The sequence below is a fragment of the Fusarium redolens genome, assembly GCF_020744475.1.
Source record: "Fusarium redolens strain MPI-CAGE-AT-0023 chromosome Unknown BKA55scaffold_6, whole genome shotgun sequence".
Lineage (NCBI taxonomy): Eukaryota > Fungi > Ascomycota > Sordariomycetes > Hypocreales > Nectriaceae > Fusarium > Fusarium redolens.
The window spans coordinates 2,591,005-2,608,427 of record NW_025763669.1 but is presented as its reverse complement, the minus strand read 5'-3'; the positions used below and the strand labels follow the sequence as shown (position 1 = coordinate 2,608,427).

The 17,423-nt window shown below is 49.1% G+C and overlaps 5 protein-coding genes across 5 annotated transcripts; 1 reads left to right on the top strand and 4 right to left on the bottom strand.

The window, feature by feature from the left end:
* Positions 1 to 885: 885 nt before the first annotated feature.
* On the bottom strand, positions 886 to 2,296 carry BKA55DRAFT_688920 (HAD-like domain-containing protein; the record flags this gene model as incomplete). The annotated part of the gene is made up of 2 exons (XM_046199283.1): positions 886 to 1,867; positions 2,001 to 2,296. 2 exons carry the CDS (start codon positions 2,294 to 2,296, stop codon positions 886 to 888), a joined length of 1,278 nt encoding a protein of 425 aa, XP_046051501.1.
* A 3,783-nt stretch (positions 2,297 to 6,079) lies between these two features.
* Positions 6,080 to 6,898, bottom strand: BKA55DRAFT_688919 (uncharacterized protein; the record flags this gene model as incomplete). The annotated part of the gene is made up of 1 exon (XM_046199282.1): positions 6,080 to 6,898. The coding sequence occupies one exon, from the start codon at positions 6,896 to 6,898 to the stop codon at positions 6,080 to 6,082; it is 819 nt and encodes a 272-aa protein (XP_046051500.1).
* Positions 6,899 to 8,439: 1,541 nt separating this feature from the next.
* Positions 8,440 to 10,015, bottom strand: BKA55DRAFT_593137 (enolase C-terminal domain-like protein; the record flags this gene model as incomplete). Its single annotated transcript, XM_046195509.1, has 4 exons — positions 8,440 to 9,533; positions 9,622 to 9,770; positions 9,836 to 9,869; positions 9,946 to 10,015. The coding sequence occupies 4 exons, from the start codon at positions 10,013 to 10,015 to the stop codon at positions 8,440 to 8,442; spliced, it is 1,347 nt and encodes a 448-aa protein (XP_046051499.1).
* A 2,005-nt stretch (positions 10,016 to 12,020) lies between these two features.
* Positions 12,021 to 14,901, top strand: BKA55DRAFT_508827 (fungal-specific transcription factor domain-containing protein; the record flags this gene model as incomplete). The annotated part of the gene is made up of 3 exons (XM_046187472.1): positions 12,021 to 12,169; positions 12,467 to 12,515; positions 12,607 to 14,901. 3 exons carry the CDS (start codon positions 12,021 to 12,023, stop codon positions 14,899 to 14,901), a joined length of 2,493 nt encoding a protein of 830 aa, XP_046051498.1.
* A 318-nt stretch (positions 14,902 to 15,219) lies between these two features.
* Positions 15,220 to 16,618, bottom strand: BKA55DRAFT_641600 (glycoside hydrolase superfamily). Its single transcript, XM_046197139.1, has 2 exons — positions 15,748 to 16,618; positions 15,220 to 15,693 (listed from the first exon to the last, which is right to left on the bottom strand). Exons 1-2 carry the CDS (start codon positions 16,372 to 16,374, stop codon positions 15,289 to 15,291), a joined length of 1,032 nt encoding a protein of 343 aa, XP_046051497.1. The 5' UTR covers positions 16,375 to 16,618; the 3' UTR covers positions 15,220 to 15,288.
* Positions 16,619 to 17,423: the final 805 nt, after the last annotated feature.

Genomic DNA, 17,423 nt, shown 5'->3' with positions numbered 1-17,423 from the left:
TACCGCAACACAAGCCCGCCTAGCAGGCGTCGTCATCATCAATGTGAGGCTCATTCTCATCTCCAGCCCTTGATGTCAGTTCCAGGGGAGGGGGGGGCGGGGGCAAAGCTTCGACAAGGGGCACTGTCAAGAAACAACGGGTCAGTGACATCGTGAAGATCAGACCTCGTTGTGACGCCGAGGCACTTTTTCAGGATTTGGGATCAAGGCGAGCTTTGGTCGTGAAATATGGGTATAAGTGGACTTTCTGCCGAAGACGAGTTGCGAGACAAATCAGTGGAGTGGAACTAATGAAGGGTTAAAGAAATCTAGCAATTGTTAAGATCGAGGGGATCGGGGATTGTACCATGCTCTATCGCTAAATGTACAACTAGGTTATGAATCCAAACTTCATGGATGGTCGTGATGTTCTATTTGTTCATACTACTAGAATGGCAATTCAGGAATGTAGGTGACAGTTAGAAATCTTGTTCGGTGTTATATGAAACAGGTCACTATGTAAATTACTGTTTGAAGTTATTGTAAGAGCCTTGATTTTTTTTCTATCTTTTTGCTGTTCTATAGGATTTGATGTGATGCTCATCAGGGTATAGTAGGGGGGTGCATCATAGAAGGTAAGAATCTAGCTAGATAAGATGAAAGCCTCGAATCTAGAACCCATCCGTCTATCCAGATGCTTCTTGTTCTATCCGGTCTTCAAGAGTTGTATGTATGTTGTGCTCATGACACCTGCAAAGAGCCGTAATGCAGATGCTTGTGTAAAGGACTGTTCATATCGCATGGCTGTGTGTAACAAAGGAAAGATACCCGAAACTCCGTTAGAAATCCAAAGAAAAAAATTGATAGCCCAAAATGTGATGTATGAAGTGAAGTGTGTAGGTTGTTTTAGATGGTAATGCCATCCATGTCGACAGCAATCTCAGTGATGCCAGACTCGGGGATAAGGGCAGGCTTGGTGATCTGGCCCTTCGCAGCCTTCTTGTCCATCTCACGCTTAATACCGTGGTTAACAGCATCAAGAACATTCTCAACGGTGACACGAGGCTTATAGGCGGGCTCAGTGCCCTCCTGATAGACACCAGTCTTAACGAGAATGCTGTACCAATCGTTGTCGGCAACCTTGTTCACGGCGTTGGTGCCTCGGATATCACTCTCAGGAGTGTCACCAACAAAGTAGACAGTCTCAGGAGGAGCAACAAGACCGTGCTCAGTCTGACGCCACTGGCCCATCAAACGAGAAGCAAACTCGAAGGTAGAAACCTGAGGCTTTCCAAAGGCATGGGTGTGTAGAACACCGTTACCCCCAGTAAGATCCTTGAATGTAACTTCAAACATACGGCGGAGGGCACCCATGCCTAGACGGACGTGCTCGTGTGCAGCAGACCAGACAACATCGTTGTGAGAAAAGTAGAAGGGGGGGCCCTCGTCGTTGGTCTCACTGCGGGTACCAAGACGGCCGCCCTTGGACATGGCAACGTCGAGCATGATCTGAATGTCTCCAGCCCAATCGCGAGAGTCGGCAAAGACAAAGACAGCGTCGATGACAACGTCCGAGAAGTCTCGCTCACGGGAGTTGGCATGCTCCTCAGCAGTAAGCTTGCGGAAGGGAGTAGTAGCGGCGTTGTGCTTGATGATATCGCCGGGTGTCACAACATCCTTGAAGCCATATCCCTCAGCAACATGTCGGCACTTCTCGCCCTCACCACCGACGACAAGAACAGTGCCATACTTCTCAGCCATCTCCCTCATGGGAGTGTGGCCGCAGATGAACTGACCAGGCTTGATGTCGCACTTGAGCTGACCCGAGAGGTCGCCGCATCGCTCTTCTTCAGTCTTACCACCACCATTGGTGAGAAAGATGTGAGGCCTAAACAGGGGTGTCAGTATTGCATGGTTCAACGTCAGGGTAAAAGTCACGATGCCGTTTATTAAGTGGACCTCTCCAGAATAAATCCGGGGTTGGTGGATCATGACTGCGCATTGTGGATGAATCGACTTACACTTGAATGCCATACTCGTTCTCGCCATTGAGAACCTTCATGGCCTGTATGGCCTCAGGAATGGCTCGTCCACCACGGACCAGGACACCGTCGATATCGAAAGCAAAGACGAACGAGTCGGCGACAGGCTGAGAGATGGGAGGAGAGATGGGAGAGGCGGGAGATCCGAGACTGGCGATGCTGTCACTTGAGCTAGAGCTGCCGAGCTCAGGAGAGCTGGGGACAGAGCCAGGAGTGGTGACCTCTCGCTGGGCGGGGAGGTTGTCCTTGAAGAACTCGGTCTGTTGTGAAGACATGATGATGGTATTGCTAGGAATGAATATGGTCCTGTTCAGGCGCACGCGTAACAATTGAGACGCGTGAAGTTGAAGTTTTAAGGTGAAGTGGTTTTGGTGAAGATATCAGATAGAGGTGATTGAGAAATGACTCGGGGAGCGTCGAGCTATTTGTGTGTTTGGTAGTTGTTGGTGATAGTGGATATGGAATCTGGGGAATGATGGAGACTGATGAGTTCTACCGTCAAGAACGGTGGGAGAAATCTGGGGCTTTATAGATTTAGATGTCAAGCGGAGAGCAACTGGAAAGTACGTAAGATTCCTGAGGATACAATGTCTAAACAAAGCGTCATCTTGGCCGTGGCTCTGATCGATATCGAATCGAAATCAATATCCATGGCATCTCGGTAGACGCCCGTCGATACGTAGCTCGGGGTCCAATAACCGAGTCAGTCACTGTCAATCGAAACCGTGGCAAGCCATGGATAATTCCCCCTTACCCACAATAACGGTTCCACAGTATTTCTTGTGAGGCATTGTTTTGGTTACAGCCGAAAAACTTTAAGATACAGCATGAGGTAAGGGATGGGATGCGGATGGTGATGACGGTGTTGCTTTTTGGGCCTGAGCGACAAAGATACCTGCTAGAGCGAGACAGGTGGGTACTGGGTACCCATCGTTCCCTGCTGCAATGTACTGAGACCCATGGTATTGGCTACGCTAGCCTCTGATAACCTGCTGTCTCTACCCGCGGCTGGGGCGGGCTGTCATGTTTTTGCTGTCTGCATCCGTACCTGGGTTCCATTTCTTAGACGCCGTCGCCGCACTAGACCAACCCCATTCTCAACTTCAGTTCGGGTCCTTTGAACGTCATGACCAGCCAGGCACGGAAACAAGTACAGTACAGTATGTACGTGGGTTCTTGAGATACGAAACATGCCCTGTTCCCATTTGTCAACCAACAAATTGTAAATAACGCAAATGGAGCTCATTCTCTCGAAGCAACATGGTCATGGATTAATCGGTGATACATGGCATAAGCACTCGTAATATCGGACTGTTTAGCATCGTGCCACCCATGTTCTACAAACAGTGATCCTGTCAGACGTAGGACACGGCTTGGGATCGCCAATTGATTCTAGTTTTCTAATCTGACTGCCCTGAGTCGCCACAGATAACAAAAGCTCACCGCATAAAACGGTGTACCACCGTACCGTCTGATAACGGCAAAGATGTGCTGTAGAAAAGATTTCTTCTCTGGTGTGGACCCTGAGACTCCCTGTTTACCGTCCGTAGCGGACTCCAATCAGGGTCTATGTGTCGGCCATTTTCAGCCAGTCAGATAAATATGTCAGGGAACGTATCATATTGCAGGGAGGCTTCCAGATGGTTTCACAACGCAGTGGCTTTTTTCTCTCTGTCTTTCATCAGGGACCTTTCTTTTTCAAGGGCTAGGGCGCGAACTCAAGCGTGCAGGGCTCATTTCTCGGCGTGAGAATTAATGCAAGGTCGACGACATCAAGCGCCAGTTCCGTCAGGGAAACCGGATTGAATAGTGATAGTATCCACCGTCAAGCAGCTCATCCATGACGCCAATACGGTCACCGTCAGGAGGAAGAGGCATTGGCGACGGTAGGAATGCATGCAAGCTGCTCTCTGCCTCCACTGTATCCCGACCAAGACCGCAGAATCAAGAGTCGCTACGTTGATTCTGTGCAAATCTGGTACCCGTTTCGTTCTTTTTGCGCGCACAGTTTCGGTCCGTTGTTTTATGTGACGTCAAGCCAGCTCCGCTCAGGGTCCGCTCGTGCCCCGCCAGTCCGGTCGGCAGCCCTATCAGTCATGCCGTCCGGCCCCACTAAGGGACACCGTTATCCACCCATGGCCTAGACGGCCACCTTCGGCTGGGCGCTATCACCAAATGATTATTCGTGTCAAGTCCGTCTCACAAGTGTTACCTTGTCCAGCAATCGACAATCATGCTGTGTGATCTTGAAAACAAACAAGAGACATTTGAAATAATGCAATTGCGGTGAGTGACATGCTCATATCGTAACAGGAGAGATCATGGTTGCACAGCATCGCATCTATCTGTAACACAGACCGTCCAATACAACAAGATCTGTCCCTGAAAGCATGTGAAACGCGGTCCCTAGATAGCCCTTATCACCTCTATCGGGATCAGATCTGCATAAGCAGCACAAGCCTACAGGGTCCTTCTGCGCTGAAGGGTTCGGTTCGTCCAAGGGCTTCAATGGTTTGTTGTTGGCTGCAAGTCACTGCACCGGTCTGCCACATCAGTCCAACTGGGCTTGGCTTGGCTGGTCTTGGCTCGGCTCAGCTCAGCCTTTACTGTCGTTTTTGATACGGTAGTTGTTGTCGTCATTGAATTGTGCTCTACCGTTTTTCTGTCGTACAGGTGTTCTCATGTCATCAAACTTAAGCATGCATCTGTCTGCCTTGTTATCTACATGCCCTTCCATATCACGCTGTGAAAGAACAGCACCCCGTTGGACCGTCATATATCCCTTGGCGGCCTCCAAAACCACCGTCAGGAAATTCTATTGCTGGGATCATGGATCATAGTGCTTGGCGTCCGTCTCCTCGAGATGTCGGGATGTCTCGATCAAACGTCCGCGTCGACGCGGGGCATGCGCGCGATTAATACACTCTTCCTTGCATCATCCTTGTGGTTGATTAATGGAGCAACGTTGGACGAAAACTAACAATGAGGGGAAACACTGTGGAGAACAGTACAGTGTTGTGTTGATTGTGAGTTGAGAATTACAGTGCACTTTGACGGTGCCATGAGGGAGCCGTAATGTATCCGGAAATGATGTATTTCTGGTGGTTGGATTTTTCCTCCGTTGCCAACTGTCCCTGATGTCACTGTTTTCTCTGCAGAAGTTCTAGAAATAAGACCTGTCAAAACAGTGTTCAAATTTTGCAGAAAATAGCGGCAATTAACTTCGCCGTCATCTAGAAACCCAAGAGATTGGTATGCACTGACTACTAACAGGGATATACAAAGTTTAGCATTGGCCAAAAGTAGATTATACAGACTCGGTCGACTCCCGTCCTAACATCCTAGCCACCTCCTGTTTATCACTTCCTCGTTACGGTGAAACCTCCCGCCTACCGTTCAGCCCGTTCTGAATCAGACGGAATATATCTCACGTTTCCTTGGTTTGTGATGGAGGGTGAGAACAACGATAATTTTGAGTGATTATGTGTAATCAGGTGTGACGGAAACGGATACGGTGCAGGAGATCAACAGTAATATCCTTTCATATGCCTTGCAAGAAAAAGCCGCGTTATGCGGATTGGCTTTGATCTAGTCTGGTAAATACGTCTCCTGTCACTTGCGTTTCCTTTCCCTCAAACGTGCCAAAGTACCCAAGCATTTCCACATTAGGCATGGATCGATCCTTCGTATATGTACTTTTTAATTGAACGAAAACTGAAGCCGCCGGCCGGCGCCGTTCAAGCCCGACCCCGCGACCCCGGGTTCAATAGCGCCGCCCCGGGGCTCCGGGTATCCAGTCGCACAGATGAACACGGTTTTAATATCCAATACTTTTGTGACAAAACATCAACATACTCCACGAGTCAACAAGTTCCGCGACCCAAGAAGAAATTTCCCCGCAAGACCAACTTTGAACTCGTCTCCACGGAGAACCACTATCAACCTCGTTCTATTCATGATATCTCCAGGTTTCGATCTCGTCTCGATGTAGTGCTTCGCCTCCGCGTCTCCACTTCTCCATATCCCCATTTCTCCCCACGAGCTTAATCTTCTCTCCTTCACTGAAGGTTGACGAAGAGCCCACCGTCAACGAGAAGCTGTGCGCCGGTCACGTATCCGCTCAGCTCTGGACACGCCAGGAAGACAGCCGGACCAGCCATGTCAGAGGGCAAACCCGTCCTTCCCAGAGGGATACGACCTTCCATGTAAGTTCTTTTCGCATCATCTGCCAGATCGGCGTCGTTCAACTGCGTGCGAATGGTTCCAGGGAGAAGAGCATTGCACCGGATGTTGTGTTCTCCCAATGCGCATGCTGTGCTCTGCATCAAGCTCAGAACTCCTGCCTTGGTAGGAGTGTAGTGTGTCTGCTGGCCACCCCCGACAAGAGCTGAGATGGACGAAACGCCTATGATACTCCCTCCCTTCGGTTCCTGGTTGAGGGCCATCTGCCTGGCGGCAGCTTGGGTAATGTAAAAGGCGCCATCCAAGTTTGTTCTCACTGTTGAATACAGCAGGTCCGGCTCGAGCGTCAGGAAATCGGCAAATGTGCAGATACCAGCGTTTGACACGCATACGTCAAGTCGCTTCTTGGGAGAGTGTTCAACGGCCTTTTTGACCAGTTCTGTCGCTGTCGCTGGATCGCGAACATCGCCTGGTTGATGATCGAGAAGGCCAGCTGTGGATGATGCTTTGCGGATAGCGTCGGCCTCAGCGATGAGAGAGTCGAGATGAGGTTTATCCTTCTCAAGGCCTAGATGATTGACTACAACGTTCGCTCCTTGTCGCAGGAATTCGAGACAGATGGCACGGCCAATGCCAGTTGTGCCGCCTGTGATGATGGCACTCTTGTTGGCGAGAAGACCCGCTGGCATCAACATGATTGCTTATCTGAGTGAGCAATAAGCTGTGAGTATTTATTGTAATTGTTGTCGCGAGAACAGAAGTATCCAATCTGATTTTCAATTTCTCGTCTTGTCCTCTGTCTGCTACCTCGCGTCGTTCGGTCGAAGGAATACCGAGGATGAGGGGTCGATATGTGAACGTGAAGGGCTTCGAAGGTGGACAATGAAGCTATGATCAGACTTATGATGGACTCTATTTTGTGAGAATGATAACTCTGCAAAGGGGTTGAACGGTGAAGGGTTAAAGATCTCTTAAAATGATGATTACGATAGCTTTCTTCCCCTCACTTCCGGGAAACGGCTCTTAATAGTACCGAACTCTCCCACCTTTTCTTGCGACCCTCTTCCTTTGGTGGTTAGCAATCATGACCCGCGCAAATGGTGGGACAAGTGTCGAAAGAAATACGCTTCTTTACTTCCGGGAGAGCCTTCACACCGAGCCCGAGTCCACATTGCTAGCTCTCAAAGTTTGCGTGAGAAAGCCTCGGTAGACTGGCCAGCGAGGGGTCAGTGAACCAGATTTCTTCAACATGAGGGATCTTGTTGCCATCTCGGTATGCTTTAACGCGAGATGCCGGTGGGGAAACCCAACTAAAGTAGGAGAAATGCTGGCCGAAATCTTCTAAGCCAAGAGTTTGAGATGGGGGCTCTGGACCATTTTCAACAACAAAATCTCGATTTTAGTGGATGCCATAAGCCTGACCAAAACACCAACTGAATATGAAAGAAGTATCTTGAAACCGATGCATATAATGGCATCTACCGAATATGATTCCCTTTGTGTTCTCAGTGCCCACATATCCCGAAAGCTCAAGCCAACGGCTCTTCACTGGGGCCTGGGCTACTTACCGTTCAGTATCTTGAGGGTTCCATTGCCACGATGTGGGTTTTCAGAACGGCCACCGTCTCGAGGTGGCGTTGAATGCCTGACAGTCACCGTTTGAAACCCCCCCCCCCCCCAAAAAACAAAAAAAAAGGGTCTCACGATGCAGTTTCGGCCACCTCAACGTCGCGTCTATCCTGTTGTCCTGGGGCGTGTACACGCCTCTCTAGTGGGCCACGTTTATCAAGATCGTGTATGCTTCTCTGTGTCATCTTATGCGACTCATTTTCTGGGGTACAGAGCATATTTCAGCACGATTATTGAAGTTCCATTCTGGCCGATCTTTGACATCGTCGTGACTTTAATAAGGTGCATGGCTGGCCTCCACATGACAAGAAGCTGTTGTTTCCTCGTAATGACTTACTACATTCAAATTGGCCATAGAAGCATACAAAGCTCGTTATGAAATCCGAAATCAAGTAAAGTCTTAAAATATTTTCAATCTACTTTATTTAAAACGTCTAAAAAACGCAATGCATAACAATGAAAATTGCCAAATGTCGTCTATATCCCAATAGTAACACACCATAACGATGTACAATTTCCTTCCATTCACAAGACCTCATCATGCGGCCGCAAAACATAAACATAGCCACAAATCCAGGACTGAGATATGACAACAGGACAATCGCTTTTAAGAAGTTGTTGGTGTTGCAAGGCTCTCCACCTTGGCCGCGAGAGCGTCAATCGTTCCGTTGGGCTTGCTGGATTCCTCGCTTGACTTGCTCTCACTTTCCTTAGAAGGCGCCAGAGATGATACCTGAGGCACCTTGAACAGATAATCACTGGGGATGAGCTTGGCTCTAGCAGCAGGGTTGATGGTTAAACCGAAACCGGGCTTGTCCAGGTCAGCGGTGGTAAGGAAACCCTTAGTGGGAATGGGCTCGTCAGTAAAGAGGTCTCCAAACACAGGCAACACACTGCGGCCATCGGGAGAGTTGGCCAAATACTCCTGGAAGGGGGTGTTGGGCTGAGATATCTGGAAGTGGTAGCTATAGGGTCCACTCGCGTGAGGAACAACCGGAATATCGTAGGCAGCAGCCAGAGCAGCGACCTTCAGAAGCTCAGTTAGACCACCAAGCCACATCACATCAGGCTGGATAATATCGAGATTGCGGCCCTCAACGAGTTTGCGGAAACCATATCGTGAGTACTCGTGCTCACCAGTTGTGAACTTGACAGTAGGATGAGCCCGCTTGATGAGTGCAAAGCCGTCAGTGTCATCAGGCGACAAGCACTCCTCCCACCAGTTGATGTTGAGATCGAGACAAGCCTTGACAAGCTCGATTGTGTACGTGACGTTAAGACTCATGTAGCAGTCGACCATGATGGGGAAATCGGGGCCAACAGCTTCACGGTGCTTTCGCAAGAACTCGACGTTCTTTCGCAGACCCTCATGGCCATCGTCAGGACAGAAAGGCAGAGGAACCTTGGCTCCCCAGAAACCCATGGACTTGGCAGCTGTGGGCTCAGGGCCAGTGCAGTAGAAGTCGAGGCGCTCCTTGGTAGCACCACCAATGAGACGGTATACGGGCTCATTGCGAACCTTTCCAATCAAATCCCACAGGGCGAGATCGATAACTGAGATGATGGCAATAGGGAGACCCTTGCGACCATAGAACATGGAGGCTCGGTACATCTGCTCGAAAAGAAGGTTGGTGTTGCGGGGGTCGGCACCGATGAGGAAACGCTCGAAGTGCTCGTGAACGAGCCAGCACGCGGGAGGGCCTATTGATACATTGTTAGGCACTCTTCGTAGAAGCTCAAAGGTGCTGAGTACTTGTGTCATTGGCTTGACACAAGGATTAAAACTCACCTCCAAAGCCAGTTGCGAAACCAACGGTGCCGTCTGTGGCTTCAATCTCGACAAGAAATGACCCGAGAACGTTGATGCCCCAGCTAGTTCGTGACTTCTTGTACTTCTCCCATTTTGAAGCTGGTGTCGAGATATCGCTGTCGATGAGCCTGCAAATAAAATGTGAGTAATGCGGTCGAAGCCGGGTGTACAGAGGTAGGGTGAACGAGCGTACCAGTGACCACCTTTGACGTTGTGATAATCACCACCTATTTCGCAGTCCGTTAACACAATTCCAATACCCCCGCAGTTCTTCTTCACTGCGCAAAAGGTGAGACGGCATACCTGACCCAACACCACCGATAATGAATGACCTTACAGCCTTAATCTTGGGGAAGTCCTTGACAGACGTCATTGTGAATAATGTAAGAGATGTCACGAGAATGGATTATAATATGCTTAGAGTGACGACTCAGAAGATGTGCAGAAGATTCTGACGAAGAGATTGAATGAAGAAGAAAGTAGGATGGCTACGAGCTGGGGATGGGCTTATTTACAAAGGATGCACTTGTGGCACTACAAGGTGGGCTTAAAACACAATTGTAACCGATCGCGGATCATGGAACACAGGAGCCAATGGCTTTGGTCGCGAAGCTCATGATTGACTGGTCAGTCAGTCTTGTGACAGCATTGCGAGGGCAGAAGCCGGCAAAACGTGCCCCGGAATCCCCTCTGGCAAAGCAGATATCGGGTCAAGATGCACCGAAGTTGGTGTTGAAGATGGAGCCTTCCCCAATTACATGGCCGTCTCCATAATTTTTCTCGGTCGTCGTCGGGGTTCCACAAGAGTTGAGGGTACCTAAGCCACGATCACAAAGTTTAGAGGCGGCTCATAGGGCCCCAACTTTTCACTTCGGTTGTTTTTCTGGGGCAGTTGGAAGTTGTGAGCGTTTTGGGGGTTTAGCTTTTGAGCTCTTGTTATTGATCCCCATTACTACCTGTAGCCATCCTGAGGTCTATGTCAGTCGTTGGTTGACCTAATCTCGCATCCATGTATCTTTGTTCCTGCCACGGTTCTTCAAAGCCGAGCCTGGTCTTTGCGGGGTGACAGGGGAGGAAAGGCATCAGAAGTCGGCAACTGTGGAGAGCACATAATTAGTAGGTAGGGGAAAAAGAAAAACCAGTCGTGGCTTGAGCGATCAACAACAACGTATTTATAAAAGTATACCTATGGACGGAGACCTGGACATTTCCGCCTTACGGCATAAGACGTGTCACTTGTATTCTGATGGATGTTAGCTCTATCAAGGGCCATTGAGCCTGTTATAAGTTGACATGCTCAAAAACAGTGACCGCTTCTGAGGCTGAACAGAACAATCCTGCACTAACATGGGTGAAGCATGTGCTACATCCGGTCTGGGGCAAGGAATTTGGCAATGAGCCCACTTATATATCTCATTCCACAAATCAGATTATACCGCTTCTTTAATTTCCCCGCCTCAACCCCCTTGAGGAAAGAGCTTGTGAGGATGAAGTCAAAGCAAGAAGGTTTGGGCAGGTACGCGTGCGGCGTGAGACCAGCTCCTTCTCTCCGCATTTACTGAAAAGTTTATGCCCATCCTACCCTACCTTAGTTGGATATCCCGTTGCATGTGCAAGCAAACTGTGTCTCTCCTTTCCTTCACCACGTTTGATCCCCGGTTCGTTATCAAACAAACCAACATCCTAAAGAGTCTCTCATAGCTGTGTTGCAACTCTTGATAATTTCTTTTGCGGCTCCGGGAACGGAAGTACACCGACGAAACCGAGTTCTGGCAGTTTGTTCAGCCCCGAGTCCACCTCGGCCCACCTCAAATTGGCCCGGTCATCACGGCGCCACTTCCCATCCGTCCGAGGCACAAAGCCAGCAGAAAGCGAGGAGGAAAGCGAGAAAAACAGGTGATACGCAAAGGGAACAAGGACAGCTCATAAATAGCATAATCAGTAAGCGTTCGTGCTTGTCGGTAATTCGCGGTATTGGTCAAAATCTTTTGCATTACCCCGACAATAATAGGTCACTCCCCAGCTGCAGTGCAGGTCCTACACCCATTCTCTTAGTACTTAGTACGGGACAGGCCTATTTATCCTCGGGCGATCATTCTCCTGATCCCGCTGGCCATTATCCCGGATCGCGAGGTCCCCTTTGCAACGAACGCGGACTGATCGTTCGCGCGCATACTTGCTATCCATCATCTCGTGGCATGCTTGCTTTGCCTGAGCTTACCCCTGTTGTTCGGCCTCACTATTATCGACTCTCACACGACCGCTGGTGAGCTCGTTCTTGCATCGTACCGACACACGAGACCAGCGGCAAGGGCTCTGGGGGAAAAGAACCAAAGCCCAACATTTTACTCTCAGCCATGCAGAACGGGGCCAGCAAGATGTCGGGCGATGGCTCGGTTGAGAATCGCCCGCCCTCTACAGAAGCAGACAGTGATGAAGCCAACCAATTCCCTAGCGAGGATGAGGACCACGGCGACCACGAAACTCTCTGTCGTAATGGGAAGAGGAAGCGTCCTGTCTCGGTTTCGTAAGTGCAGCTTCCTACTCAGATCCGTTCGCTTCCTCTACACACTTTGTCAATCATACCTTGCCTTGCACTCTCGTTGAGTCCATGTCTTAATAAGTTTTTCTTTTGTCCTCTTGACAAGTCTCCAATTTGATAATCATGCTGGAGTCTTATCTACATTTCTTGTACTCTCTTATCAACACCATGCCGCCATCTGAGGCCACTTCATCGCCTCATGCTTCATGCTCCCCGCCCTCACAAAATCTCAACTACTATACCACATTACAAATACAATCCACCTTGTCCTCAAATATACAGGTTGTCGCCGACACTGAGACTAACAATATCGTACCCAGATGTGAGCTATGTAAGCAAAGAAAGGTATGCCCTCCATGACACGACCTTGCCTCTTGGTGTTTTCCTTATGTCGATCAATACTGATCCTTCTCACCTGCCAGGTTAAATGTGATCGTGGGCAACCATCGTGCGGCTGGTGCAGCCGCAATGGCGCTATATGCGAATACAAAGAACGCAAGAAGCCTGGTTTAAGAGCGGGCTATGGTCGCGAGCTTGAGCAGCGTCTCGATAAGCTTGAGGAGATATTGCGCTCCCATGCTGAGATTCTCCATGGCACCCTAGCATCAAACACAAACCCTGTCTTAGCTGCCAGTATTCGACATAGTAACCCAAGTCTTCCGAGCGACCAAGGAACTCCACGGGATCCTCACTCAAACCTCTTCCGACCTTCAGAACCAGTTCGAACACCTCAAACCGATCCCGTCATGTTTGGTCAGAAGGCTCCCGGCTCCAACTTTGCCCCGAGCACTCAGAGTCTCGATTTCAACGTTGCTCATACACCTAGGATGAACGATGGGTACCAGGGTCAGAACCAGGCGCCGATGTCAGGTGTGGCAGCATCTTCCCAGTTATCACCCATGCAACATGCCGCTGTTACTCAAGACTATTACACGTCTGTGCAACCCAACATTCATTCACCCACAGCCCCACTATCATCGGCTCCAGGCACGTCGACCCCAGATCGAGACATGCCGCCTTACGACCTTCTCTATGCACTTGTTGATCTTTACTTCAAACATATCAATACTTGGTGCCCCATCCTGCACCGCAAAACAACTCTAGATAGCCTTTTTGGACCGTCTGCCCTTGATGAAACAGATCGAGTTCTGCTCCACGCCATAGTTGCAACAACAATGCGCTACTCAACAGATGCTAGGCTAACAGAGGAGCGGCGAGAGCACTATCACCGAGTTTCCAAAGAACGCGTTCTTCTTTATGGCATGGAAAATTCCTCGGTCAAAGCGCTGCAAGCTCTTGTTATCCTGGCGCTTGATCTTTGTGGAAGTAGTAACGGTCCACCAGGGTGGAATATCATGGCCTTGATCACTCGATCTGTGGTACAGCTTGGTCTTGCTGTGGAAATCACCTCATCGACTGTGTCGCCTCATTATCTTTCGATATATACACTTCGAGCCATGACACTCTCGGAACCCAAGGATTTTATCGAGGAAGAAGCGAGACGGCGTCTGTTCTGGATGATATATCTTCTGGACAGATATGCGACTCTTGCAACTGCTTTTGAATTTGCTCTGGACGACAAGGAGATCGATAGGACATTGCCGTGCCGTGACGACTTGTGGATCAAGAACCAAAAGGTCGATACTCGATGGTTCAGCACTGACCTACACTCTGGTTCTCCGGGTCATGATATTGATCAGCCAGAGAACCTGGGTGCATTCGCCTACTACATCGAGATTCTCGGTATTCTGTCCAAGATACACAAGTTTCTTAAACAGCCAGTTGACATTAGTGCCCTGAGCGATGTGGAACAATGGCAGATGCGGTACAAGGAACTGGACAACATGCTGACATCATGGAAGTTCAGTCTTCCTGGTGAATTTGGTAATATGGCAAAATTGTTCCACCCAGGCAGTAAAAACATCAACTGCGCTTGGGTTATGCTTCATGCCACGTATCATACGGCCGTTATTCGCCTTCACTCATCGGCTGCCTATCCTACAACGAGGTCACCCATATTTACACCATCATATAGCGCATCGCAACGATGTCATGGTGCAGTTGAGAATGTGGCTGCCCTCGGAGAATTTGTTGTGAATAATGGCATGTTAGCAAAACTGGGTCCGCCATTTGCTTTTACTCTTTGGGTTTCGGCTCGTCTGCTCCTTGTCCATGGCTCGACGGTTGAGCATAAACTTTCACCACAGCTTCCGTTCTTCGTCGATAGTCTGCGTGAAATGGGCCGCTACTGGCCTGTTGCGGCACGTTATTCCCAGTTGCTGCAAAGAGTCTTGGACGAGCATCATGATAGCGAGCGACAAGGTGACGGGATTACACCCAGTTCAGTCAAAATCCTTTCCGATATGCGACGCACAGCATTTGACTTGGACTTCCTCATCTCACGGCAGCCCAGGCAGCCTAGTGCTCTTAGTAGGTTACCCAGCGTCACGCCTGCGAGGACACCGGCTCCTAACGAGCTTGAGTATCTTGACGTGTTCGACTTTTTTAACGTGCCTCGACTCCCTTTTGGGGGCGAAAACATTTCTGGCACCAACGGAACACCGGCACCGCCAGGAGCAGAAATGAGCGCGCCCAACGAGAACGGAACGGGCTTGGGGGCGTCGAATGAGTTTAATATAACCAACTTCATGGTCGACGCCAACAGTGACTGGCTTTTCAAGCAAGAGGGTGGCCCCAAATATATGGCAGCTACATAAAGCGCCGATTCGGCGTGAACTTCTTATTGTTCACCAGTGTTGCAAATCATTTTGAGTTCTGGGCGGTTTTTAATTATCAGGATACCCCTTATTTAGGATATTAGCGGACTTCAGTTGTTAGAGCGACAAGATGCTATATGGCTATGTCGTTGGAAGCTTGTACATAAATTTGGAAGTGAAAATATGGTGGATCAAGGTTGGAGTTAATAACATGTACACTACAATTACAGGATTACGACTCATGGGTTATGACAAGAATAAAGAATGACCAACAATTGATATGCCGCTATCATTTCGCATCAGGGGTTTGAAACATATCGTAAACATAAATTGTGTATTCATGATATCTATTATGAGATGTAACCTCCATTGACTTTCTCAGGTGTATCAGCTCTCGACTGCAGTCTGATAGGTATTTCCGGTGCAGTACATGACCCAACCATCGAGATTCATCTTCTTGATAACGGTGCTGAACCCTTCTGTACCCTTTGCCTTGCCCTTCTTCGAGCAAATGACTTTGCGATCGGACTCCTTGACCTTGGGCGCACCCTTGGGATATTCAATATTGAAAACAGGCTTCTTGGCCTTGATGAACTTAGCGAATGTCTCGCATTCAGAGTACTCGACGCATTGCTCATTAACTGAGAACTGGACGTAAGGGAGAACAGAGGAGATAATATCGCCGGCGTTCTTAAGACCAGTGGACATGTTGTATTTTGCGGCCTCTACAGCGAGGAACTTGATATAGTCGATCGAGTCTTTCTTGGTCAGTCCGAGACCATTATCATTTTGCTACGGCTCGTGTTAGTTCTTATACGGAATTCAAGAATGAGTGATATTACTTACATAGCCGTCGACGTTGTCGGGATCAATAGCGTCGCATCCCTTCTGAGCAGCAAGCTTGATGCGCTTCTTCATGATGTTGCGAACATTGGTGCTTCTCAGGTTAAGCCATTTCTCATCAGGCCACCCGTCGAGAGTCTTGCCAAGATCGGCCTTCTTGAATTGGTTCTTGTCATCGCGCCAATCCTCCCATGATCCGGCGCTGAAGTAGCAGATGACCTTCTTGCCAGCCTTGTGTAGGGCTGCAAAGGTCTCAGCGTCGTTATCATAGAGATCCAGATCGTAAATGCCAACGTTGGGCTTGAGATCCTTGGCGGAGCCGTCCTTGTTGAGCTTGATAGGCTTAAGGAGAACAATCTGCCATTGTGCGCCGACTTTGGGCTGCCAGAGACTGCTACGGGCTTTGAGGTAGGGTTCTGTTGAATCGTCGCCCTCTGCATTAGCAGTATCGTCGCTGTTGTTTCCTCCTTTTCCTCGAGTGAGGCCAACACCAAGTCCAACAGACAGAGCGATGATGACTGCAAGTGTCACGCCCAAAGCAATGAGCTTCTTCCACAGTGGCCAGGACCGCTTTGCCTTTGCCACCTGAGGCTTCTCTGAGGTAGCAACCTCTGCTGGATTTGTCGCCATAACTGTGATTGCAATGTGGGTGCAGAGGATAGATGGGTTCAATCAACCAGCGACGCCTGGCATCCAGCGAGGTTTTAAGGTAGGGGGGAATAAGCAACCATTCAATTTTACATGCCAGGCACCTGAGCTCTAAGCCTCATCCGGTCCGTGAGCAGTCCAAGAGGGTTTCAAGATTCAGGGCGGAGCAGAAATATTGCATGGATAAAATGGACTGCTGTCAGCACCAAGCCATTAGCTTGAGGTCTAGAACTAGCTGAGGATCCAGTGCAAGGTGCATTCCATGCCATTGTACTGTATTTACAGGGCTTCGGGAGCACCCGAGCGAGACAGAATTTGAGTTAAGTTGGCGATCTGCATCTGTTTCCTGCTGTTCATGTAACGCAGATCACCGCATTTGAAACATTCATTCCATCTCGTCTCTTCTGTTCTAGACTTGGAAACCCATCATCGGGGTCTAGTGCAACACACAATTCACATTCTGCCATTTCCAACATTTCATGGAACATGATCCTTCAGCACACTTTACGGCACGAATGTTTCGTCTAATTGGTATCCCGGTTAGCACGGCATTACAGGGCAGAGGCTTAGACCGCACAATTAACGAGGCCGCTTAAAGGACAATGAGATCAGTCTCGATATGTTTCAGCCAGAATCGTGTAGTTATCAATTCTGATTCAGCCCCGTAACTTGCGTAATGCAGTTGTGATATCACAGCCCTACACGTCTTCGTGTCGGAATCGCCTAATAAGTCGTTGACAATTATCATTTAGACACAGCATAGCCATGCCGGTGACTCGTTTAATGTTACCATCGACATCAGTTGATGCCTTTCTCATCTACAGCCACCTCTCTTCAAACGATATTCCACCTTGAGGTCCTGTTGATGAGCTCGCGAACTAACGCCACGGTCGAACGGACTCACGATGACGACGATTGCATTCAAAGGATTACACTTATTGTGCCAGGACTCACTTGTTCCCCTGAAATATACAAATACATAGTAAAGACACTTCGTAACCCAATCTTGGTGGGTTGTAAAGCCTAGCTAT

Excerpts from the sequence above, each read along its gene's own strand:
- BKA55DRAFT_641600 (XM_046197139.1), bottom strand. The coding sequence starts at position 16,374 with ATGGCGACAAATCCAGCAGAGGTTGCTACCTCAGAGAAGCCTCAGGTG. Across the intron at positions 15,694-15,747 it reads CCGACAACGTCGACGGCTAT|CAAAATGATAATGGTCTCGG; the intron begins GTAAGTAATATC and ends CACGAGCCGTAG.